The 25,977-nt window shown below is 48.4% G+C and overlaps 2 protein-coding genes across 8 annotated transcripts in view; one reads left to right on the forward strand and one right to left on the reverse strand.

The window, feature by feature from the left end:
• The first annotated feature begins 4,927 nt into the window (after positions 1 to 4,927).
• SERPINF1 (serpin family F member 1) lies at positions 4,928 to 16,774 on the forward strand. Of its 2 annotated transcripts, none has more exons than XM_030861846.3 (8): positions 4,928 to 5,425; positions 9,594 to 9,679; positions 11,386 to 11,584; positions 12,213 to 12,368; positions 12,756 to 12,959; positions 14,372 to 14,514; positions 15,716 to 15,926; positions 16,392 to 16,774. In XM_030861846.3, the coding sequence occupies exons 2-8, from the start codon at positions 9,602 to 9,604 to the stop codon at positions 16,649 to 16,651; spliced, it is 1,251 nt and encodes a 416-aa protein (XP_030717706.1). In that variant the 5' UTR covers positions 4,928 to 5,425; positions 9,594 to 9,601; the 3' UTR covers positions 16,652 to 16,774. The 2 variants fall into 2 exon arrangements, with proteins under 2 accessions (XP_030717706.1, XP_030717707.1); XM_030861847.3 differs by lacking the exon at positions 4,928 to 5,425 and adding an exon at positions 8,188 to 9,345.
• Positions 13,547 to 25,977, reverse strand: part of SMYD4 (SET and MYND domain containing 4) — a 40,052-nt gene continuing 27,621 nt past the window's right edge. For 4 of the 6 annotated variants that reach the window (XM_030861838.3, XM_060290037.2, XM_060290039.1 and 1 more), the window contains 6 exons: positions 23,752 to 23,934; positions 23,154 to 23,317; positions 21,845 to 21,977; positions 20,516 to 20,632; positions 20,188 to 20,311; positions 13,547 to 19,002 (listed from right to left, as the gene is read on the reverse strand). In XM_030861838.3, coding sequence (XP_030717698.2) covers positions 18,849 to 19,002; positions 20,188 to 20,311; positions 20,516 to 20,632; positions 21,845 to 21,977; positions 23,154 to 23,317; positions 23,752 to 23,934 — 875 coding nt within the window. In that variant the 3' untranslated portion in view covers positions 13,547 to 18,848. Of the gene's footprint in view, positions 19,003 to 20,182; positions 20,312 to 20,515; positions 20,633 to 21,844; positions 21,978 to 23,153; positions 23,318 to 23,751; positions 23,935 to 25,977 lie in introns of those variants that run through there. The other 2 variants (XM_060290038.1, XM_070044415.1) reach the window with 2 other exon arrangements.

A 25,977-nucleotide genomic window follows, 5' to 3' on the forward strand; every position in this document is an offset into this window, starting at 1 on the left:
ATTTGTGCATAGACTGTACGGCAGATGAGGGAGACGAAAGGGTTAAGGATGGTGGGGCTTATCATTCAAATCCCTGGATTTTTGTGTTGAGAAAAACGGGTTTTACTGAGATGGGAATCAGAGTGAGGGACAGATTTGAGGACTGGAGATTTTAGGATGGCAGATTTTTTGATTGGAGATTTCCATTTTGAACATGACTGAAATGCCACACTAATATAGGGTGACCATATGTCCCAGTCTTCCCTGGGATGGTTCGAGTTATGTCTGTGGTTCCAGCTTAATTCACAGCACCCGCTTTTGTGCTTAGAAGTGTTTGGATGATGAATTGTATGTTCCTCTTACATGCTGGGCATCCATGTGGCTATGTCAAATTGGGCTGGAAGTGTATATTTGGGAGCTCACAGATGCACTGAAAGTTATGGAACTGGCAGAAATCACCTAAGAGGAGATGTAGACGGAGACAGAAAAAAAGGTGTCGCAGAAGCCAGCAAGGAAGATGGAAAAGATGGGGCTTTTGAGGTGCGAGAAAAATGAGAGGGTGTGGAGAGTCAGGGTTTCAAGGAGGGACAGTTTGCCGTCTGCTGGCGAGGGCAGAGATGTCCGTTTGGTGGTCAACGCAGACGTCACCCGTGAACTTGGCGACAGCAATTTCAAAGGAGAACTGGGCACAGAAGCAAGTTGGAGAGTGAGGACGGAAAGGCGCTAAGAGTAAATAGCTCTTCCCCGCATGTCTGGGAGGGAGGGTGGAGAAACGGACGGTAGCTTTAGGGGATGCGGCAATAAAGGAAGAGTCCTTAAAGAAGGGAGTAGCAGATGCTGTTTAAAAGCTGTGGAATGGTCCTTCAGAGAAGGATTACATTGATTAGGCAGGAGAGGAGCTACCTGCAGGAGCCTAGTCCTTGAAAAGCACCAGTGCAGGCCCTCTCCTTTGGCAGGCGTGGGACACACTGCTTTCACGCTACTCGGAAGAAAGAGAAATCTTCTTTCTTTATAAGTTATTGTAAATAATTAGGACATACAAAAGGGTATAATAAATCGTATAGGGCCACTGTCCAGCTTAAAAAATATTCTCAATATAGTGATAGTCCTACATTCCCTTCCTCAATCCTTCCCCTGCCCCCAAAACCATCATCCTGAATTTGTTTTTTTATTATTTTCATGCATTTCTTTTACTTTCACCGCATGAGTTTTAATCCCTGAGTGGTATATATTAATAGTATCATTCTGTGTGTTTTTAAACCTTCCACAAATGTATCATCCTGCAACTTGGCATCACTCTATATTGTGCGATGAATCTGTGTTAAGTGGCTTCCCTTTAGTATTTCTCATAGCTGTAGGCTTTTTTTTTTTTTTTTTTTTCACCCCTTATCTAATCTCCCATTGCTGGACATTGAGGGAGTTTTCTTTCTTTCTTTTTTTTTGCCACTACACAGTGCTGCTGTAACATTCTTGCTACATCCTTGTGCACGTGTGCAGAGTCTTTTCAGCTCACATGTTTAGGAGTGGAATTGCTGAGTTGTGGGTTTGGGTTTTCCATCTTTCACTGCCAGGGCTGCCACATAAGGTTATGCACAACCTTGCCATTTGTTGCCAGACTGTTCTTCAAAGGGGTTGCATCAATTTAGGTTCTCATAAGGAGGGCCTAAGGGATCCTGGCCGTCCACATGCTCACCAATACTTGGTATTGTCAGATGTTTCGATTTCACCCATCTGATGAGTGTGAAATACACTTATCAAAGTATTTAATCTGCATTCCCCTGATTACAGGTGAAAAACATCTTTTCATAAAGTTATTGGCCACTCAGGAGTCTTCATCTGTGAATTACCTGGGCCTCTTTTTCTGTTGCATTGTTTTCTTCTTTCTTTTTTTTTTAAAAAATTGATTTGTAGTTCTTTCTATATTATAGTTAGTAATCTTTTTTTGTCAGTTATCTATGTTACAAATATTTTCTCTTAGTGTGAGGCTTGTCTTTTCATTTTGTTTTATGGTATCTGTTCATGAAAACAAGTTTTTGATTTTAGTGCCAAATTTATCAATCTTTTATAATTTGTGCTTTTTTTTCGTGTCTTGTCTAAAAAAACTTTCCTACTGAGAGATCACAGATAAATCCATCTATACATTTTTCTAAAATATTTACATTTTTTCCTGTTGTGTATCTGTGTTTGCATTTGTTGTTTAAGCCATTAAAATGATCTCTGAAAGGATACATATGAAGGAGATTAACATCAGCCGTCTCCAGGGAGTGGGATCAGGTGACGGGGGATCAGAGTGAAAAGGAGTCATTCACTGTATACCTTTAGTTGCTTTTGAGTTTTGAACCATATTTAAGAAATACCTATTCAAAAATAAGTGAATAATTTAAATAAAAAGTCATTATAAAGGTTCTGCAGGGACCCCCTCCTGCACTGTTGGTGGGAATGTAAACTGGTACAGCTACTATGGAGAACAGTATGGAGGTTCCTTAAAAAACTAAAAATAGAGCTACTGTATGAGCCAGCAACCCCACTCCTGGGCATATATCCAGAGAAAACCATAACTTGAACATAAGAATAATAATAATTATATATAGAATAATTATTATTCCAATATTCATTGCAGCACTACTTACAATAGCCAGGACATGGAAGCAACCTAAATGTCTATCGACGGGGGAGTGGATAAAGAAGATGTGGTACATATATGCAATGGACTATTACTCAGCCATAAAAAAGAATGAAATAATGCCATTTGCAGCAACATGGATGGACCTAGAGATTGTCATACTGAGTGAAGTAAGTCAGACAAAGACAAATATCATATGATATCGCTTATATGTGGAATCTAAAAAAGTGGTACAAATGAACTTATTTACAAAACAGAAAAAGAGTCACAGATGTAGAAAACAATCTTATGGTTACCAGGGGGGAAAGGGGGCGAGGGATAAATTGGGAGATTGGGATTGATATATACACACTACCATATATAAAATAGATAACAAATAAGGACCTACTGTATAGCACAGGGAAGTCTATTCAGTGCTCTGTAATGACCTATATGGGGAAAGAATTTAAAAAAGAATTGGTGTATGTATATGTATAACTGATTTACTTTGCTGTACAGCAGAAACTAACACAACATTGTAAATCAACTATACTCAATAAAAAAAATTAAAAAATAAAAATGTTTAAAAAAAGGTTCTGCAAAAACAGGAATTGTTTTTCAGAAACATTTAAACCTCTAATGCACCTACAGTTAATCTTTGTGCATGGTGTGAGACAGGGATCCAGTTTTAAATTGTCCACAGGATAGTAACGCCTTCCCACCTTTCTATGCTTAGCTCATTCTTATTCAAGACTCAGCTTAGATTCATATATTCCAGCTGTGCTTCCATGATACCCTATAGAGCAGTGCTGTCCAGTAGAAATACAATGCAAACAGCATACGTAATTTAAGATTTCCTAGCAGCCACATTAAAAAAGAAATAGGTGAAATTAGTTTTAACAATATATTTATTTAACCTAATATATGTAATCAGGGTCAAAATTTTTGAGATAGTTCACATTCTTTTTCATACTAACTATTCAAAATCTAGCGTGTACTTTATACTTATAGCAGATCACAACTCAGACTGGCCACATTTCAATTGCTCCATGGCCACATGGGGTTAGTGGCTACCATATTGGATGGCATGGCTGTAGAGACGGCTATCACAGAATGTGCCGAAGTATACGATCTGTCCTCACGTCATCTTCTGTTATTAGCCAGTGAGCTTCTGAAGGGTGGGCACTGAGTCTCAGTCATCTATGTACTCCTTCTCTGTGTGCCTAGTGAGTACTTTGAGTGGAGGTCTTCAATTTTTGGTTGAATGGATTGAATCCTGGAGACTTCCCTGGTGGTCCAGTGGCTAAGACTCCGAGCTCCCAATGTAGGGGGCCTGGGTTTGATCCCTGGTCAGGGAACTAGATCCCACATACCGCAACTAAGAGCCTGCATGCTGGAACTAAAGATCCCGCAGGCAGAAACTAAGATCGCTCATGTCACAACTAAGACCTGGTACAGCCAAATAAATAAATAAATAAATAAATTAAAAAAAAAAGAAATGATTGAACTCTTTTTTTTTTTTTTGGCTGCAGCCTGTGGGATCCTAGTTTCCCGACCAGGAATCGAACCCAGACCCTGTGCAGTGGAAACGTAGAGTTCTAGTCGCTGGACCGCCAGGGATGAACTCTTTTTTTTTTTTTTTTTGTGGTACGTGGACCTCTCACTGTTGTGACCTCTCCCGTTGCAGAGCACAGGCTCCAGACGCGCAGGCTCAGCAGCCATGGCTCACGGGCCCAGCCGCTCCGCGGCATGTGGGATCTTCCCGGACCAGGGCACGAACCCGTGTCCCCTGCATCGGCAGGTGGACTCTCAACCACTGCGCCACCAGGGAAGTCCAGGGATGAACTCTTGACTGTTGATACACTCTTCCTTATATAAAGCTGAATCTGGTTCACTGGAAATTTCCAGGGGCCCTAGCTCTGCTCCCTGGAGCCTCACAGGAGGTGAAGTTCCCCTAAATTTTCTCTTCCTCTAAATATCCCAGAGGCTCTCCCTTCCTTTTCTGATCCCTCCTTGTCTGAATGACCACTGGGCTTCTGACCAGGATCCACACATGCCTAGAAAACGTTTTGGTACATTCTCCAATTATTTCCCATGTCAGTATTTTAGTTTCACAACTGCATTGCAAGTTCCTAAATGCCCCAAGGTGAGCAAGGCCTCGGTGGTCTCCTCCCAGGTGATTTCTGCGGTGCCCAGGTGGGTGGCAGGCACACACGCTCAGCCTCCTCTCAGGACTGATGTTTACAGCTCATCTCATTCTTCCTCTGGTCAGATATTTCCCCACTGCCTTTTCTGATCTTCAGAAATCAGAGCATTTCAGGGCTAAAAAAGCACACAGACATCCCAGTACCAACCCCTCGTTTTCCAGCTGAGGAAAGGTAGGAGCCATGAGTGATGTCTTGCCCCAAATCCGAGTACTAGAGCCAAGGACCAGGAAGAACCCAGAGTCCCAGTTCTGGGCCACTGTTTCCTCTATTCCGGCCTCCTCCTGGGCCTCCTCCTGCGAGACTCTTCCTCAGTCCTGGCTCCCACCCAGGCTGGCCAGGCTGCCCTGTTGGGTGGGAATGCCAGGACCCCAAAGAAGGTCTGGTGGAACAGTAGGGTGTGTGAATGTGTCTGTCTGGGGGTGTGTGGTGGAAGGGCAGCTGTGGGTTAAAGTTAACGTCGGACAATGATGCAATCACAGACTCCAAATTGAGTGCAGGTCGCTTTAAGAAAGGAGTAGCTGTAATCTGAAGCCTGCTGGACGCTGGATTAGGAGGCAGCAGAAAAAACCCTGGGCTTTACAGAAGCCCCCTCAGTGTGCAGACCTAGGCTGGGCGCGGAGCTGCAGCGCACTCCCAGGTAAAGAGCTCCCTGTCTGCTCTGCATGTGTGTCTGGGGAAGAAGGGAGGATCCTCTGGGCTGGGGGGACGGGGGTGAAGCAGGGGTACTTCAGGGAGCAGAAAAGAGGGGTGTAAGGGAGAGGAGGTGGGGAGACAGTAGTTCCTGCAGCTTGGGCACCAGGGTGAGTAGGTTAGAGAGGGTAGAGGGAGTTGGGGGTCAGAGCCCACTTATCACCCAACCCTACTGCACCACTAGGAGAAGAGGCTGGAAAGACTCCTGAATGAAATGGGTGGGAAACAATGGAGGGGGGTCGTGGCGGGGAAGAAGCAGAGAGCTTGGCTGCTGGGTCGGGTCTGAGCATCACTTCAGGGGGCTCTGCAGCCCTGGGGGAAGGAGGCTGTCGGGGAGCTGTACCTCCACTGGGGCAGTCAGGGAAGCAGCCCATCTCGCAGCCCGGCCATGGCTTGGGCTCAGCTCCCCGCTGCCTTTTCAAAAGCAACTGGTGCTGATTTCAAAGTTAACTTCCTGACACTGCCAAGCAGCTGGCCTGTGGGGAGGCTTCCGGGCAGGGCTGGGATGGAGGACAGCTGGGTCCTTCTATCCAGTACCCACCCTTTTTCTTTGGCCAAATCAGCTGCCAGTAAACGCTGGGCGGCCAGTGGGGGTTTGGCCTCTCACCAACAATGACCACTATTTAGCCCAGCTGGTGTATGGGATTTGGGGGCTCAGCTGCCAGAGCTGGAGAGAAGGGCTGCCCGCACCCTTGCTGCTCCCTGGGACAAGCCACAGCAAGGAGCGGGTCTGGGCCAAAGAAAAACTTCAGGCTTCCCAGAAACCCCATCATTGTCTGGCCCAGGCGGGTCCACCAAGAGTTCAGCCCTCAGCCTGAGGGGAGGGAGGGGAAGCGGGCCAGGCAATTCTGTCCCTAAGGCTGGTCCTTCTGGGGTGTGGGGAGGTGAAACTCGTGGGTGCCCTGGCCCCGCTCATTCAGGTTCCAAAACTTCAGAAAAAAAGTCGCCTGCGCACTGACGGGGTCACAACGGTGGGGTGGGCCTGGAGGGACCCCTCGGAATCTCCCTCCCAGAGCCAGGGCAGAGGGCGGTGCCCTTCCCTGCACTGCCCATGAGGCCCACTGCCATGTGGCTTGGAGGCTGTGCGGTCCTGGGAGGAGGAGGAGGGATAGTGTTCGTCTCACAACTGGGTTTAATCTGAAACACATGTACTGGCTCAAACTTATCCTCCCAGCTGGAAGGCAAGATCGCAAAATCAGTTCCTTGTGTTTCTTGATTTGGGCAAGAAACTTCCTGTGGCAGGAAGGCAGGCCTGAGTTTGGCCCGACGGGGAGGATATCTACCTCCTCTCCCTGCCCTCCCCCGCCTGGTAGGACAGGAATCTGGCTTGGACACTGCCCTTTGGACAGGGTGGCACCATTGTCCCTGTGCCCCTGGCCAGGCGAAGGAGGCCTGGACAAGCCCACGGAACAGTCATCTTGGACAGGGCACTGAGTGTGCTCAGAGGGGCCCCCGTGCAGACCCTTACTCTCTACCCTCTCACTGCCCTTGCAGGGGGTTTTCAATCATCTCTCCACTTCCCTCAACCCCAGGGCTGGAGGTGGGGGATTCAGACCTGGAGACTGGCTCTGGGCCAGCTGTGGACCCAGGTGCCTTTCCCTGCCTGGGTGGCTCACCTCATCTTTAGTCCTCAGTCCACTCACGTGGTGACAAGTGATCACATGACCCGAGGTGTGGGCTCAGACTCTGTAGGGACTCCTACAGAGAAGATCCATCTTCAAGTGCATTTGAACTTGGTTTCCTTAAACACCATGACATCTCCCACCTCCTCCCTCCTATCTCCGTTCCCTACCCTGGCCCAGGAACTAGAGATAACAGCTTTCCCTCTGGCCTGGCATCTCACTGAATTTCCAGTCTGCTAAGCCAGTCTGCTGAGGCTCAGGCAGGGAAGGCCCCTGCCAGCTCTGGGTGGGGCTGGCCGGGTGGAGAGAGCAGCTGTGAGCCTGGATGGCCTTAAGGGCTCTATCTTGCACTGCAGAAAGCTTTTTCCGTTGTCTCAATGGAAGATTTCTCCCTGAGTGGCAGGGGCAGCCGCGGGGAAGAGCAGCTGGCTGAGAACACAAGGGCCTGTGGAACTCACTGCGAGACACGTGCTCGAGATCAGGGTTTAGAGAGAAAGCCAGGCTGGGGCCCACAGGCCGTCCGGCCGTCAGCCGAGCAAACTCAGAGGCCATCTGTTCTTTTGCGGCCTTTCATGCTCTACAATGTTGTCCAGTGTCTTATTAGACTTAATTTTAAGGATTTTGACCAAAAATCACACACTGCACTCTTAATTTTCCTATTTGTTCTGAGAAGTCAGGAAAGCGTGTGTGCGTGTGTGTGTGTGTGTTTATGGGTCTATGAAAGGAAGAGCGAGCTTGAGACCCTTGGCCTGTGTGTGTTTGTGCACACAAGGGTGTATTTGTGCTGCAGGGGAGGGGAGGGGCAGGGAAGACAGATGATAAGTTCTTTTTTTTTTAATAAATTTGTTTATTTATTTTTGGCTGCATTGGGTCTTCGTTGCTGCGCACGCAGGCTTTCTCTAGTTGCGGCGAGCCGGGGCTACTCTTCGTTGCAGTGTGCGGGCTTCTCATTGTGGTGGCTTCTCTTGTTGCGGAGCACGGGCTCTAGGCACGCGGGCTTCAGTAGTTGTGGCTTGCGGGCTCTAGAGCGCAGGCTCAGTAGTTGTAGCGCACGGGCTTAGTTGCTCCGCGGCATGTGGGATCTTCCCGGACCAGGGCTCGAACCTGTGTCCCCTGCATTGGCAGATGGATTCTCAACCACTGTGCCACCAGGGAAGCCCAGATGATAAGTTCTTGACATGGCAGTATGGATGGAGGGAGAGCAGGGGTCCTGGTTGCTGAGACCTTGTCCCACGTTCTAACCAGAAGGCCTCTCAGAAGATCTTATTTATGAACACCCTCAGCTGCCTTCCTCCCCTCCCACCTCCACATCCTGATTCCAGGGGTGTGCTCATAGAGGCAATGAATGCAGGAAGGCAAGGAACGGGGGAGCCCTAGACCCAGAGTTCCCTTTTCCCTTGTGGTCCAGGGGTCAGACCAGAGTCCTGTCCAAAGAGGCTACTGCTCAGGAGGTAAAGGGACTTGGGTGGTCTTACTAAGAAGTGGGGTTACTTAACCTGAAGGAAGGAATTCGTGGAGGTTTCAGAGCTAGATCCGAGCTAGTGGGGGGAAGAGGACATGGCTACCCCCAGGGAGAAGGGGGGCCCTGGGGTTCCAGGAGTAGGGAGACACATTTTGATTCAGGGATCATTGGAGAACTCACCTGTCTCTGGTGTCACTCACTAAGTGCTATGAAGGCATCATCTAATTAATTCTCATCACAATAGGTAAGTACTATTTGACTTCCATTTTACAAGAGAAGACACTGGGATTTAGAGAGGTATTAAGACACAGAATTGAGGGGAATTCCCTGGCGGTCCAGTGGTTAGGACTCAGCACTTTCACTGCTGGGGCCCGGGTTCGATCCCTTGTCGGGGAACTAAGATCCCGCAAGCCGCACAAAGAAGACACAGAATTGAGATTTGAACCCAGGCTGTCTGACACTAGACCCAGCACTCCTAACCATGAGAGTAAGAGCTTTTGACACAGAACTGTCCAGGAAGGGAACGGGTTGCTTACGAGGCCACAGGTTCCAGGGCAGAGGAATTCAAGGAGAGAGTCTGAGAACTTGGGGGTAGCAGGGGCTGGACCAGATGCCCCCATTCTCTACATTCTGGGAGTCTACATCTGAGACCTAGGTTCTGCCCCCATGCTTTTACTAGACGTTGACCCAAATCCTATATCCAGAGCTGGTCAGCGTGCCCGCAGGGAAAAGCCCGTGTCCACACTGCTGGGTCTTCACTACCCTGGAGGTTTAGGCTCAAAGGTGGGTCTCCTGGCACACACAATGGATGAGAGCACAAGCTCGCCATAGGACTGTGGGCTGTGAGGCAGGGGGAGGGCTGGGGAGGTGCTGAGAGGGTGGGATCAGCAAGCTGAGGGGCCACTTCCAGCCCGGGGAGGCTGGAGGGAAGGTGCCTAGCCCTGCCAAGGCCCTGCTACCTGCCCAGGGTGGCCGGGTGTTGCAGGGTGGTAGGTGAGGGAAGCAGCCTGCTTTCTTTTGCTTTCTTGCAGGCCCCAGGATGCTGGCCTTTGTGCTACTCCTCTGGACTGGAGCCCTCCTCGGGTACGGCAGCTGCCAGAACACGGGCCTGGAGGAGGTCAGAGGCGGGGTGTGTGTGGTGGGAGCCTGGGGGGGCATAAGCAATTCCAGCCCCTCCTCAGTAGGCAGCACGGGAGACAGGACAACACCCAGGTTGCAGGCCAGGCTCTGGCCTTTCTGTCTAGACAGGGCCTTGGTTTTTCCATCAGCAAAACATTAAGTGTCTCACCCTGCCTTTCACAGAACAGAGTGGGGACAAACGTAAGATCAAACAAGGTGAAAGGCAAAAACGCTCTAACAAGTCCAGGGCTGTCCCTTCAGTGAAGACCTTTTCTCATTACCTTGCATTACTTGTGGGTCTCACTGAGTGGGTGGTGGCCTTGGATATTTGTTCCAGTCCTGACCAGGGTGCAGCAGAGGTGTGAGTGTGGAAAGGCCTCTTTCCTGTCCAGAGAGAGCACAGTCGGGTTGCAAAGGCAGGTGCTGAGAAGCCTATGCTATGTGACAGTGGCAGTGGGGGAGTGACTGTCACACAAGGGACCAGGGCACTTCTGGACCAGTCCCTTGTCTTTTTTTAAAAAATTAATTAATTAATTTTTGGTTGTGTTGGGTTTTCATTGCTGCGTGCGGGCTTTCTCTAGTTGCGGCGAGCGGGGGCTACTCTTCGCTGCGGTGCGTGGGCTTCTCATTTGGTGGCTTCTCTTGTTGTGGAGCACGGGCTCTAGGCACGCGGGCTTCAGTAGTTGTGGCATGTGGGCTCAGTAGTTGTGGCTCGTGGGCTCAGTAGTTGTGGCTCGTGGGCTCAGTAGATGTGGCTCGCGGGCTCTAGAGCGCAGGCTCAGTAGTTGTGGTGCACACGCTTAGTTGCTCTGCGGCACGTGGGATCTTCCCGGACCAGGGCTCGAAACTTCTCAACCACTGCACCACCAGGGAAGTCCCTGGACTTTGTCTTGAGTTCCAAGTTTGAATTCTGGTTCAACCTCTCACTAGCTTTATCATCTTAGACAAGTCACTGTTACTTGAGTCTGTTTTCTTATCTATAAAATGGGATTAAAAATATCCTTACAGGGCCATCACAGACAGTCACTTATTTTTTATCTACTGAACACCTACTCTGTAGGTGCTGGGGATGGGTGGAAATATGAAAGACTCAGTTCTGGCTTTCAAGGAACTCAGAGTTTTGAGATAGTAGTCTTTGGTGGTATCATCTACATTGACTAGTATGAAACGAAGTAAGTCAACTAAAAAGAACTAGCACAGAGGCTGGCACATGGTAGGCGGTTAATACAGAAGCGGTAGTTGACTCTGAAAAAATGGTCAGAAAACCAAAAGGTGCCTTCAGATTGGGGCCATCGGGGCCAAGTCTGTGGTGGAGGGGGTGATATCTCATCAGGGCCATGAAAGACAGGAAGGGTTTGATAGGAGGGTCCAGGTGGAGACCCGTGAGCAGTGCGCAAGGGTAAGCAGACAGGGAGCCTGTCTGGCCTGAGAACGGAATTTCTTGGGAAGGGGGACGCCTCTCCTTTTATTTATTTATTTATTTTTAATGTGTTACAGGCCTGAGGCTCGCAGGTCACTGGTGCTTAAACCTGGCCAGCTAACTTCTCCCCAGCAGAGGGCCCCTACGGGAGCAGGGGGCACAGACTCACTCCAACGTTAGGCTAAGCGTAGGACAGCCCTCAGGACCAGAAGGACAGTCCCACACAAAGCGATGAGACCAGTCATCCTGTGCTCATCTGCACTGGTCCTTGTGCTCAAATGCAGGGCTCCCTGGCCCCCGAGACCACAGGGCTGCCAGTGGAGGAGGAGGATCCCTTCTTCAAGGTCCCTGTGAACAAGCTGGCGGCCGCCGTCTCCAACTTTGGCTACGACTTGTACCGCGTGAGATCCAGGGAGAGCCCCGCTGCTAACGTGCTCCTGTCTCCGCTCAGCGTGGCCACGGCGCTCTCTGCCCTTTCGTTGGGTGAGTTCCTGGATGCAGAAAGCCCTGCATCCTAGAGCTGCCCTCCGGCCTCTGCACGTATCTGACTCTAAGCCCTGGAGACACTTCACTCAGGGAGGGTGAAGAGGGCCGAGAGGCTGGGCCTGGGGGTCCCGGCGTGTGCGGAGTGGGAGCTCCGGGGGGCAGAGCACTGCTGACCCAGGTGTGTGGCCTCGGGACCACTTATTGACATTCCTTAAGCGAGCTTCTCCTACGTGCCAGCCTCGTCGGTGTGGCTAGGTTCTGGGGACATAACTGCACACAAACAGGCACGGTCTGTGCCGTCGCTCGGGTCACACAGCTGAGCTCACGGGGGAAACGAATAAACAGGAAACTGCAGAACAGTCTGGTAAGTGTTGTGATGGGAGAAGCACAGGGACTTGAACCCTCACTCCCACCCTTCTATCTCTCTAGGCCTGATGCCTTTAGCCTACCTTCAGGAAAATCTATTTTTCCTCCATTGCCTTCAAATTCCTTTCCACCTAGAACATCCCCAGTACCAGCAGACAAGAAGACTTAGGGTGCGGTGTCCCTGCCCCGTCCCAGGAGCTGGCCTGACTTGGGCCCCAGTGGGCAGTTACAGAGGTTCACACGTCCATCCCTCTGGCAGGAGCGGAGCAGCGGACAGAATCCAGCATTCACCGGGCTCTCTACTATGACCTGATCAGCAAGCCAGACATTCACGATACCTACAAGGAACTCCTTGCCTCCGTCACCACCCCAGAGAAGAACCTCAAGAGTGCTTCACGTATCGTCTTTGAGAGGAGTGAGTCGCCCGGGCTGCCTGAGGCGCGTGGGGCTCTGTGCTGCACATGGGGGTTTCCTTCTAAACACCAGAGCACGTCTGCTCTGGCCAGGCCTGGCCCTGGGAGGGCAGGAAGGGGCCCTGTGAGCCCAGAGAGGATCGGAAAGAGGAAATGGGCCGAGGGAGGCAGTGGGAGGGTCGGGTGAGGGCAGTGGTGTGAAGAGAAACAGTAATGAGTGAGATCTGTTGTTCTCCGTCCAGTGCCTGCGGAAGCTGGCACAGAGCCCCGGCGCGTCCCGGGAAGATGCCAGGCAGGAAGTCAGGGCCTGCTGAGGGTCAACCAGAACCTCTCAAAGAGGATGCTGGGTTAGCTCAGAGCACACTAACCCGTGCCCCGTCTCTTTGCAGAGCTGCGGATAAAAGCCAGCTTTGTCGCACCCCTGGAAAAGTTGTATGGGACCAGGCCCAGGATCTTGACTGGCAACGCTCACCTGGACCTTCAGGAGATTAACAACTGGGTGCAGGCCCGGATGAAAGGGAAAATCGCTAGGTCCACGAGGGAGATGCCCAGTGGAATCAGCATTCTCCTTCTTTGTGTGGCTTACTTCAAGGGTGAGGGCTTCTCCACTCTGCTTTTGGCCAAGGGTAGACAATAAGTGTCAGATGGGGCCAGGAAAGAGGGGGAGTCAAAGAAGGCAGAGGAGGACCCAGGAGAGGCACCTGCCTGAGGGCTGCCCGCTTGCCATCAAACCCAAGGCAAACATGGGATAAGTGCCTACAAAGTGTAAGGGGCCGTAGAGAAAGACTCGCAGAGGTTGAGGGGGCACTCCCACTCTTGCACCTGTTTGGGGAAGGCACTGGTAGACTTCTGGCTGGAGCCAGGTGAGGGTCCAGGCCCAGCTCTGCCTGTACTGGCTGGAGAGCCCTGCACAAGCTTCATAGCCTTTTGGGGCCTGTTTTCTTGTCTCTCACTCAGGGACGATACACTGACTTCAGGGACACTCTGTGTCGTCTCCCATCTTTTTTTTTTTTTTTTTTAACATCTTTATTGGAGTATAACTGCTTCACAATGGTGTGCTAGTCTCTGCCTTACAACAAAATGAATCAGCCATACATATACATATATCCCAATATCTCCTCCCTCTTGCGTCTCCCTCCCACCCTCCCTATCCCACCTCTCTAGGTGGTCACAAAGCACCGAGCTGATGTCCCTGTGCCATGCGGCTGCTTCCCACTAGCTATTTTACATTTGGTAGTGTATATATGTCCATGCCACTCTCTCACTTCACCCCAGCTTCCCTTTCCCCTTCCCACATCTCCCATCTTCACATGGACCCTAGCATCATGCCCGGGGCACACAGCAGGTCGTTGATAAACCGTTGTTAGTTTTCTAACAACATTCTTCTAGGCTGTGTTGACGTGCCCAAGTCTATTCCACGGGCCCAGTGTGAGGCCAGCCCTATTCATGAGCCTTGGGTCGGATTTTGGGCAGCCTCCCCTTAAAATGTCTATCAGGCAGAGTGGACCCCTAAACTCCTAGAGAAAAGTCCTCCCTGAAGCACTGAGCTCCAGGACACGAAAGAAGCTGTTACAGGCCATGTGAAGCTATCGGCTAGCTGTGTGAGCACTGGCCATCACTTCACCTCTCTGGGGTTCCAGGCTTTTTCAGCTATGAGAGGGTTGATGACATGAAGTCGAGGTCCCTTCCAGCTCTGGCCTCCCTGGATTGTCTTCCGGACGCAACACTGTAGGAGTGTACACCAGTTTACCTTTCTCCTAGGCTATCACAGAACTTGAATAAACCCTTCAATCAACCTATTTCCTCCTGAGTTTACGTATGGAAGGTATTCAGGACCCTAGAAATTTTGTGGTCCAGACTGCACATTCTGAGATAGAGCTATTCCCTGCTGTATCAGGACCCTCTGACGACTAAGATTCCTGAAGCCAGGCAATTTTCAGCAATCACGGTCCCAACGCCTTTCTGGTCTCCCGGGGCTCAGGGCACTCCATTTGTTTCATTCCAGGGCAGTGGGTAACGAAGTTTGACTACAGAAAGACTTCCCTAGATGATTTCCACTTGGATGAGGAGAGGACCGTGAAAGTCCCCACGATGTCAGACCCTAAGGCCATCTTACGCTACGGCTTGGATTCTGATCTCAACTGCAAGGTCTGTAGGGGTAGAGTGAGTAGCGGGTGCGGGGACAGGCAGGATGGTGTAGTGGGAATAGAATGAATTTTGAGATCTGACAGCGGTCTAAACTTTACCTGCTGTGTGACTTTCAGTAATTAATCATTTCTCTGAGCCTTTTTTCCTCAAAATAAAGGGGCATAGTTATCTAAACTTATCCTCTCACGCAGGGTTTCCTGTAAGGGTTGATAAGGTAATGTGAAATGGGCCCTCAAGACTGGGCACTCAAGGGACTTCCCTGGTGGTCCAGCGGTTAAGACTGCACTTCCAATGCAGGGGATGTGGGTTTAAGGAACTAAGATCCCACATGCTGTGCGGCCCCCCCAAAAAAAAAGTATGCAGGGGAGTGTCATGATCAACGTATACTATACGTCTGAATAAATCTGAAAAAATGTTAATAAGCATGAAATTAAAAAATTTAAAAAGAAGATTGGGCACTCAAATGCTGGTGTTAATTCTTCTCTTTTCTTTCCTTCTTTTTCTCTTTTTTTGGGGGGAGAACTTGTATTTCTAGAAGTCAAAGTTAAACTTTCAAAAACCGTCACAACTCCAAACTGCTGGCATTCTAAGTCTTTCCTACCTGACTTTTGAAAATTCGAAGTCAGTAGTTCTTAGCTTTTTTCTTTGGAAATCGGACAAAACACCTGAAGCACTGGACAGAAATGCCACGTATGCATTTCTGTAGACGATTTCAGGGGCTCTTGGGACCTCTGATGCCATCCGTCCTGTGGACCTGAGGTTAAGGACCGCTGCTCAAAGGACCACTGTATTGCTCCTTCTGTGTGCTCTGCCCGGAGTCCCCATTTCTAGTCCAGGGCTCTGTACATAACAGATGATCAGTAACTGTTGGCAGACAAACCTTGGGAGAAAACACAGACCTGGAATTCAATTCTAGCTCTTTAGAACCACAGGAGAAAATTCTTTCAGCAGATAACTTCAGTTGGTATTAGGCCCAGGTTTAAGAAACGACAATGGCCTACTTTTTGAAGAAACATCAGTAGACATCTTGCTGCCGGAAAGCAATTAGCTCAGAGGGACAACTGTTACATAGATGAGGGGCTGGGAAAGCGTGGCAGGGCCTGGTTACAGGAGAGGAGAAGGCGGCTTGGGGGTGTGTGCCTATCTCTAGGCTCCTGGGCTCCAAAGGACTAACGCATGCGCTTCCTCCCTGTTGTGTCAGATTGCCCAGCTGCCCTTGACCGGCAGCATGAGTATCATCTTCTTCCTGCCTCTGAAAGTGACCCAGAACCTGACCATTATCGAAGAGAGCCTCACCTCTGAGTTCATTCATGACATAGACCGAGAACTGAAGACTGTTCAAGCGGTCCTGACCATCCCCAAGCTGAAGCTGAGTTACGAAGGCGAACTCACCAAGTCCGTGCAGGAGATGAGTATGTTTCTGCAAGACCTCTTTGCTCCTGGGGTGGGTGGGGTAGAGTCTTTGAGCCTTCCACCTTGCTAAGCGGAACGCAAAGGCTCCATGGCATTGTACCGAGGCCAGGGATGACTCCTTAATTCTAATAGTGCTGGAGGGGAAGACTGAACTGCCTTCCTTATCAGACTCATTCCTCAGCCCCAAGAGCATACGTCTTATAACAGCAACTCAGAACACTGCCTCTCAAGATAGGTCTGCTGACCTGGTTTCTAATCTTAACCTCACTTGCTGTGTGCTCCTGGGCAAGTCACTTAACCCTTAACCAGCCCAGAGCTCTACACACCTCACAGGTCAAAAGTGGTTGTTCCGCTCCCAGCTTGCTTGCCTTCTCGAGAATCAGAATTTAAGAATCAGGACTGTACTCTTCCTTGGGGTGTTGATGAGGCAAGGTTTTAACGGAAATCCCTCTCGATCTCTGCAGAATTGCAGTCCTTGTTTGATTCACCAGACTTTAGCAAGATCACGGGCAAACCTATCAAAGTTACTCAAGTGGAACATCGCACTGGCTTTGAGTGGAATGAAGATGGGGCGGGTACCACCCCCAGCCCAGGGCTCCAGCCTGCCCACCTCACCTTCTCTCTGGACTATCACCTTAACCAACCTTTCATCTTTGTACTGAGGGACACAGACACAGGGGCCCTTCTCTTCATAGGCAAAATTCTGGACCCCAGGGGCACTTAATTCTCCAATTTAGTGTTCAAATACCCCAGAAGAAAACGCTAGAGGGATGGCAGCTTATATATTCCATGAAGGCTGCCCCTATGTTTCAATGTATACTTTGCAATAAAAGTGCTTTATCCTTAACTTTTGTTACCCTGTTCCTCCTATTTTGAGCTATGTTAAATTTAATATGAAGATAAATAACCCTTTAGGAATTTGCTGGTCCTGTATTTATAGCCTGGGTCTAACTAAACTCTGCAGAGAAAGTCACCGGGTGAGATAAGAACCATAGTTGTTTGCATTGTATGATGTCGGGATGGATTCTCCGCTCTGTGGGGTTTACACTCTAGGTCACTAATCCCCCGGGAAGGAATTTCCTGTCTCCACAATCGGTGGACCATGCTCTTAAATACACCGGACTTTAGGTTTTAATGCAAGCACGGATATCCCCCCCGTCAAGCTAATGTCACCTGACAACACAGGATAACATGCAGACAGATAAGGGAGGAAGTCTGTAACTTCAGGAAAGAATTCTTTATTTTATAGAGCATTTAAAGAAAGCTCTCAGGTTCACATAAAATGAGGTCTGCTATGTAAAATTCTACACATATTCTTTTTAAGGAAGGGGGCCTATTTTACAAAGTACAACAGAACCTCCTTTTTCAGGAACATGAAACATGCCAAGTGTTTGGAAAAGAACTACAGAATTGGTCAAGACTAAATTTTTCTTCTTGAGTTAGCTCTACCAAAACATCTCATTGGCCACAGCCCTTGCCAAAGTGAGTTAGTAGAAAGGAAGATAAATGCGATTCTGCCTGCCCTTCATTCAAATATTTGACTGTGAACCATGTTCTGAACACTCAGCTTCCTGAAAAGCTACTCCCAGGCAGCTTCAGGGCTATTCAGTTCCTGATTATAATGCCGGGGCAACCACTGGGCACTTCTTGGGCATGGCTGGGGTGGGCAAACTCTCAAAGCAGTGTGTATTCTTTGCCACCAACTCATCTGAACCACATGGTCCCCAGTGGTGATAGAGCACCCAGGGTTCAGACCCAGAGTCTCCCGCCCTTCTGACTGGGATGGGGTTTAGACTATTGCTATACATCCAGGGAGACAACAGCTATCATCCCTACTTTTTGTCTCTTAAGTGTGAAACCGCTAGCAGCAATGCCCACACCCTCAGCATCTTCTGAAGTTGTTTTTTTTTTTTTCCCTTCTCAGTAATTATGCAGTCTGTATTTCATTTGCCTGCTTGGGGAGGTAGAAAAAAGCGGTCTCTTTTCAGGCTTGCTAATAAACAGAACTCAGAAACGATGTGTTGTAAAGTCATTGCTACAAGCTTGATTTTATTAGTGTTTGGTCAGTGAGTCTGCCCAGAGTACAGAATGAAAACCAGAGAATAAGGACTCGAAAACTGGTAGAAAACAAATTTAGAGTTGCCATCCTAGGAAGAAATTCCCCAACAATAAAATGGCCCCATATTTATTTCTCTATTCACAATTTATACTCCACTGGTTTTAACAAAGGATTCAAGGAAGCTAGGTACCATAAATGAAACTATACCTCCAGAGGTAAGGAGCCTCACTAATTTCTTGTTCATAATTATTTTTCAATTACAATACGACTATTAAGAGTTTAAGTTCCCACTGGAGTGGTACACAACGTTTCATTACTACTAGAAACCAAAGGAATGTTCCAGGGAAACAGACTATCATCATTTAGTGAGGAGGCGTCTAGCCAAAACCCCAGGCTAACATCCAGATGCCTGCAGATCAGCTAAAATCCTTTTAAAGGGCTTAGGTTCTCCAGATACCAGTTTTAAGTTTTTTTCTGGGAACCAGGAGTTTTTGTTGCAGAGCAGTTAACTACTTCAAGAAACATTCATCAAAATAGGTGAGCAATAGGGAGGGTGGGAGGGAGGGAGATGCAAGAGGGAAGAGATATGGGAACATATGTATATGTATAACTTTGTTATAAAGCAGAAACTAACACACCATTGTAAAGCAATTATACTCCAATAAAGATGTAGAAAAGAAAAAAACACAGGTGAGCACGTCTCTAACTGCAAAGCTTTCTAAGCCCTCCCCTCCCCTCATACACTAGGCTTGTGACTGTCGGGCAAGTCCTGTATTGTTTGGCGACAGCTCAGCAGCGACAGACCCTCTTTAACTCCTCCCACACGGGCTCCTTTCCTGTTGGTCAAGGTCCCCTTGGGACCCTATTGGTTGGGTCCCACAAGGATGGGCGGCAAGTCCAACAAACAGGATTTCATCTTTTGTAGCTCCTGGATCTCGTCATTCCAAGGGCCATAGTGTACCAGCAGAACCTTTTCTGCCTGTTGTATTGTGTTCAGAGCTTCGGGTATTGCAAACCTGAACCAAAGGAGGTAAGAGGAGTGAATCCACCCATTCAATCAGGCAAACATTAACTGAGGGCCTACTCACACCCTGTGGAGAATGTAAAGTAGATCATTTTTGTCTTCAAGGATCTTACAATCTAGAAGGGCAGATAAGACTCTCAGAAATACACTGAAAGGCAGAGTTTGAGATGAGAGTTATGAAAAAAAGGTATAAAGATTCCAGGATTCTGAGAAACAGGCAGATCTCAAAGCACTAATCTGATATTTACCCCAAGGTTTACTCAGCAGTCTCTGCCTTAGAGTCACGGAGTCCGCCTATGGCCTGACTCTGCAGCCCTTTCCCTCGCTCTGACGGGGTGGACTGCCTCTATGTCTTGGGTATCAGGTCCACCCACCTCATAATCCTGGGATCGAGCTTCAAACACTCTCCCACACAGCAGCTTTACCAAGCTTGGACATATTCCATCTAGAAATACTGACATCAGGGCCTCCTAGTGATCCCAGTTACAAAAGCGGATGAGGCATCAACTCATCAACCCTACTCTTCTTTCCTTTTAACCTTTAAGGCTGGGTTTCTCAACCTTGACACTGTTGACATTTGGGGCCGGATAATTCTTAGCTGTGTGTGTGCGGGGGCTATCTTGTGCACTGTCAGATGTTCAACAGCATCTCTGGCCTCCACCCTGAGTCATGACAATCAAAAAATGTCTCCAGACATTGCTAGATGTCCCCTGGGGAGCCAGATGACTCGTGCTTGATTACAGCTGCTTTCAAAGGAGTAGGACCAGGGGGAAGGAAGAGGCCCTGGGGCTGAGTGCGCTGAGAATGAGTGCTGAGGGGGGGAGGTGTGAATAACTGTGGGGGGTGGGGGGTGGGGGGTGGTGGTGGGGCGGGGTGGGGGAGGGGACTGAGAAGAACCTCTATGAGGTGGTGTGGCAGGTTGGGGGGCGGAGGCCTGGGCAAGTTCTTCCTGGGAAACTCCCTTCAGAGCTAAGAGCTTCCCCATATCTCCCAGGAGGAAATTCTAAAGTTTCAAGTTTGTCAGCAGAACAGAAGGAAGAATCTCTCCTAAACGGGAAATAAAGACGTGTCAACATGCTTAAAAGCACTGTAGAAAATAAAAGGGATACACAGAAGAGCCTAATAAAAGAACGGTATGTGGCCTGGTGAAGTGCTAGGAAACAAGAGAAAGACTTACCCATTGAAGAAGATTTGGGCCAGTTTGAAGAGTTCATGGCCCATCTCAACACTGGTTGGCCCGTGGCGAACCTCAACCACTCGGAGACTCTTCTGTAGATGGGCGGCTGACTTCTCCCAGTCCCCTGTAAAGAAAGGAAAATCTGGTTCCAGAAAAGAACCACAGTCAACTGTGGATGAACATTTTCAAGGTAAGGAAAGCTAAATGGAAGTGAGAGCAGCCTCAGTTGAAAGACTAAAAGAGAACCAACCAGACGAGGCTAAGATCATGACCAAACGCACAAGGCAGGGTCATTCCTTGGAGCGGAAGGTGAAGACACACATCTTACCTAAGGCAGCATAGGCCTGGGCCAGGTCATCCTCGATTTCTCCCACCACGCTGTGTTCCGCCAACAGGAAGCTCTCAGCAGCATGCCGGCATCCCAACAACAGCTGAATGGCTCGCTCTATCAATTCAAAGGACAGTGGGCTCATTACAGACACAAACCGCCCCCCCCCACCGTCTTAGAAATGAGAACCCAGCCCTTAAATTCTCTGTGGGCTGGGCTGAATGGGGAAACCTCACTTTGTCTCCTTGGGTTGTGATCAACCCACAATTTTTGTTCCAATAAAGCTGTTCTCTTATGTTTTCTCTTTCAATAGCAAAAGGTGCTGGGTGAGGCCTCCCCACATTTACTGTGGGTTTCCAACTTCAGTTTGAAGTGGAATGACTACATTCCATTTAAGATCATTATTTCTCTTGACTCAAAAATCTAAGCTAAAGGTCAACTTTCATAAAAATAGGGTAAATAAATTCCCACGATGTCAAACTCTAAGGCAGAGTTTTCCAAGGTAATGAGGGGTTCCATCACTCCCTTTCTGGAAAAAGCAGGATACTTACACCCATTGGGCACATGCCCCAATGCCCTTTATTTTTCTTATTTTTATTTTTTAAAACATTTATTTATTTATTTTATTTTTGGCTTCCTCAGGTCTTAGTTGCCACACATGGGATCTTTTGTTGTGGTGCGTGGGCTCCAGAGCATGGGCTCAGTAGTTGTGGCGCTCGGGCTCTCCAGTTGTGGTGCACGGGCTCCAGAGTGCTTGGGCTCTGTAGCTGTGGCACGTGGGCTCTCTAGTTGTGGTGCGTGGGCTCAGTAGTTGTGGTGCACAGGCTTAGTTGCCCCGCGGCACGTGGGATCTTAGTTCCCTGACCAGGGATCAAACTTGCCTCCCCTGTGTTGGAAGGCGGATTCTTAACCACTGGGCCACCAGGGAAGTCCCCCCACTGCTCTTTAGAAGAGAGATGATGCTCTGATGAGGGCAGAGCAATTTCTCTAGGAAATTAGGTCATGAGGCCCTCGAATTAAAATAAATGACACTGAACTTCTGGATATGCACAAAGATCACGGATGTCAGAGACAACCCGTTAGTCTTTAACTAACTCTCTGATGCCTACGAGAACAACAGCTTAAATCAGTTGGCCCTTTTTCAAGGACGCCAGGCAAACTGAGCTGGTAAGGGTTTGGTCTCATTGGCCTACAAAGCCATCTTGTGGCTGGCATGGGGATAATTAAATTCAATTCTTCAGTCTTCACCGAGTATCCCTGAATTCAAGGTGATCTCAAAATGAAGAAAAGGGAAGGGGCTGGAGGACCAAAGCAGGGAGCCAGCCTCACCTAGTTCGCCATTTCTGAGAAGCTTCCGGGCCATCCCCACCTGCTGCTGAAGGTCCTGTAGCTGAGAGACTAGGTGATCTCTGCTGACTGATTCCGTACAAGATGTGCTGCCACAGCTCAGAACATCATCTCCCTGTGGAAGTCAGTTTTGTCTTTATTCCTGTACCAGAGTCCGCTAGCGACACTGCATGCGCTTACATTACAGGACTGCTCCAGAGCTTCTGACCCTATGGGGGAGAGACGCCTGCAGCAACACACCATGGCCAAGGGCAGACTGAATCTGGTTTGATGGCGGCAACTGCAATGAGAGCAGGAGCCGATCCCTGCTGGAGATTTACTTTTTGCAAGCAAATTAAACTGGTACAGACCACAATGTCTTTCCATCTTGATAGCCCCTCTCTTTTTTCTCTTTGGGGCTGGGACTTTGGATGACAGACACATTTCTAGTGGTTATGAAAGAGCCATAAGGAAACCAACAGAAAAAAGGTGCTGGGTGAGGCCTCCCCACATTCGTCCTCGGGCTTGTGACTTCAGCTTTCCAACACAACCAGCTCCACGTTCTACTTACAGCTCTAAGACATTTGCTGTCTTTCAGACGCCAGAATCTGTGGCCCCATTTGGCTGTAGCAACCTGACTTCTCCGGAGGATCCTTTCCCACCCTCCTGAAGTCAGGGCCTGGGGGCTGAGTGGGGAGCACGTGGCTCCGATCTGGCCCAAATGGCTGGGGGGAAACTGTGACTCTGATTTTCCTCCAGATGCAGGTATCAGGTTGATAAAACACAGTACGATTTTTGCCCAGATCTCTGTTAGAGTACATATGTTTTTATCCTTCTGGACCGGGGGAATCTGACGCTGGAGCTGCTAGCAGCCATCTGGTCACCACAGGAGGGAAGTCTGTCTGAGGTTGGGCTAAATAATACAGAAAATGGAGCTGAGGGAGATGGAAAGAAAAATTAGGTCTTGGTGACATTATCTGAGCCCCTGGATCACGTTGTATTTGAAGTACCCCTACTCTGGGACTTCTGAGTGATCTACTTGAGCAAATAAATTCCCGGTCTCCCTGAACCCCAAATCAGTTTAGGTGGGATTTTCTGTTCTTTGCAAGAAAGAGATCACTAAATCCAAGCTTTGCCTGTGGTTCCTGCAGGGGGTAATCTATGTGCGGGGAGGGTGGGCAAAAGGGAAGAGAGAGAACTGGTATCAGCACCTCTAAGTCCCAATGGCTTCCTCCTAAAGATTTAAAGCCTTTAGGCTGGATAACTGACCGCCAGGAAAAGCAAAGAGAAGGGAGGGGAGAAAGAGATTCACCTGCAGGAGTGCTCTGCAACGGTGACAACAGAAGGCTTCCCGCCCGGGCCCCTGCGAGGGTCTCTGCTTCTCACGTTCACAAGGGGGACAGTTGCAGTCAAAGAAATACTGAGACCTCAGCTTCTGGCGCCTCTCGGCAACACCCATCCTGCTCTCGTGGGGCCCTGCAGAGACACCACGCTTGGCCAATATTTAAAGCAAGAGAGCATCAAGCACTACTTAAAAAACTTCAGCTTAGCGGAGGGTCTGGTCAATCACTCATCATGCGACAGGGACCTTTCAGTCAAACATTTGTGGAACTAGATATAGAAACAGGCTTCCAAGTTGCGGGGACAGGAAGAAAAAGAAACCAAGAAGTTGTTCCTGGCCTATTTTCAGAATAGGACATTTACAGGGATCAAGCAGGGAGTGTCTACCCGATAGTGCAGATACAACAGGGCCTAGCGAGGAGGCTTTTCTTCCCCATAAGTATGCACTGCCTCTGCCAGGTTGCAGACTCTGCACAGGTGAGGCACCTGCCCTGTGGCTTGCTCAGGCGAATTCACCCTGTCCTTTTCTGCTGGAGAAAGGTGGACAGGAGGGAGGATGGATGGCTCACCATAGCAGTGGAGAATCTCTTGTCCTTTTTTAATCTGCTGAGATGCCCGAACGGTGGCGACGGTGCTAATGAAGGACACGCTGGTATTGGGGCTGCAGGAATGGTTCAGGAGGCTGACGACGGGGAACAGCCCCGTGGCAAGGCGCACCTGCCTGCTGTTCGTAATGAGGTTCTTTTCAGATCCTGAGAGTGCAAGAGGAAAAAGGGAAAAATGTGTCAGGACGCTCATCCTGGCCTCACCCTCCATTCCTCAGAAGACGAGCTGGGCAATCGGGCCTGAAGCGCGGCTGAGTCAGAGCTCCACAAGCTGGATCCGAGATAAATCAGACGGAGCGTGACTCAGAGCAAACTCTGGTTCCCGGGAAGCAAAGCGAATGAGCACGTGAAACGTCCACCAGAATCTTGGAACCTAACTACTGTGTCTCAACACCACAAAAAATCCAAAGATTAGAATTTATAGAGAGTAATAAAAAAAGAATTATCAGTAGGGAGCCTTCCAGATAGACAGTTTCATAATGTTCATGACAACACGGAAACCAGAGTACCAGATGAGGCTATTTCCTAAAGACTTTTATAGTCCAAGTGCTTTTGTTTAACTGGTCTTTGGTTGGTTAATAGAACAAGTAACCTAATTACTATCCTAAACTAAATAGGCCTGTCATACATTTAAAAAAATCAATATTTCTTATGCTCACCTCTTCATTCTGCCCTTTGTCCCAACTTGATGGGAAATCAGTCAAGCAGTAGTTCTCACTGAAAAAACTCTTTGGACCACTTCTATTCCGGACAGTCTCACGTCCCTAACCATCTCTTCTTTGAAGCACAATTAAACCAGCAATTTAACCACGTGATTGAAAATCAGGAAGGAAGGAAGAAAAAAGCCTCTAAGCAGTGAGGCTACTTCTGCACCAAGGCTCATGCACTTACATTCATATGTGAATTCTCTGTATTCTGCTGCAGGCCCACTTCCTCTTATTTTAGCCACAGTTCGAACTGGCGTGGTTATTCAGTTTCTCAGCCCACCACAGTCCAGAAACAGAGAACTACTAAGAGGCAGGTTTTCTGCCAATGGCAAAGGAGACGGGGACAGACTGGAGGAGGAGGCAGAAAACTTATACAAGAATAACAGCCTCAGGCAAACAAAAACACTAGCACCACTCCGAGCTTAACCAGAGGTTCTCAGACTGACCCCATACTTGCACGGGTTTTTGTCATAGCTATCTATGTCTCGGGAGGATGCATGTACAGATAACCTTGGGCATACAGAAAGGCTTAAACTGTGTTCAGCAGCCTTGGTGTAAGCATGAGGAGAGAGTGTTTCCGACAAAGCTGGTTGAAATATGAAAGATACTGGTACTTAGAGAGGAACTTTCAGTTTTCTGGAAAACTGATAAGCCATCAGATAATTGTGGTATCACCGTATATGCCAGGTATCTCAATGCACCAATCACCAAATAATGCGGTCCAGGTACATATGAAATGAATAAAGAAAATACAAACCATCATGTGAAAATGTTCTAGAAAGGAAAACATTAACTGTAAGGAATAATATCGTCTCTCTGCAGACGATTCTATTACCTGCTGCTGTGGAAGACAAGAATTAGAACAAGTAAATAAAATTCGCAGGGAACCTAAATGACTCAATTTTAGTCGACAATTCTACAAAGTGTATTGAAATCTTTCATTAGAGCTTCTCCTAAAAGCTTAACTGATTTTAGTGTCCCCTCCCCCTCCCCCTTGTCCAATGCCTACCTTCTGGTACATGTACCAATGAGCAGCAGAAATGCTAAAAGGTAAGGAGGCAGCAGGAAGGAGCAGTGCAGGGCACAAACAGTTTGTCGTCTGAATAATCAGCCTCTGCATAATTAGAAGTCGACTTGCATTCCCAACTACTGATACCTGGCAATCTATATTAGAAGAGCTGCTAAAATTTTCCCAGAGAAAATTATCACAATACACAGGAGTAACGTCAGCTTTGTGAATTATTTATGGGTTATCCTCTAACAGAAGTAGGCCCAAGAACAGAGTGGGGTGAGTATTTATGTCAGAGTTGAATTTCTCTCTAATTATCTCTACAAAATTAAGTACTGATTTTAAAAATTATTCAATATTTTGCATTAGTCATCTGTTAGCAGAGATCGTAGAAAGTGAGAATGTGTATGTACCTTTACCAAATTTAATATGTGACATTTTGTGCACAAAATAAACAAAAAACAAAAAAAGAGG

The sequence above is a fragment of the Globicephala melas genome, chromosome 20 (genome assembly GCF_963455315.2).
Source record: "Globicephala melas chromosome 20, mGloMel1.2, whole genome shotgun sequence".
Classification (NCBI taxonomy): domain Eukaryota; kingdom Metazoa; phylum Chordata; class Mammalia; order Artiodactyla; family Delphinidae; genus Globicephala; species Globicephala melas.

Bases quoted from the DNA above. Each gene is read 5' to 3' on its own strand.
- SERPINF1 (XM_030861846.3), top strand. From the start codon at position 9,602: ATGCTGGCCTTTGTGCTACTCCTCTGGACTGGAGCCCTCCTCGGGTAC. The intron at 9,680-11,385 runs GTCAGAGGCGGG...GCTCAAATGCAG, and splicing joins AGAACACGGGCCTGGAGGAG to GGCTCCCTGGCCCCCGAGAC. The intron at 12,960-14,371 runs GTGAGGGCTTCT...GTTTCATTCCAG, and splicing joins TTGTGTGGCTTACTTCAAGG to GGCAGTGGGTAACGAAGTTT.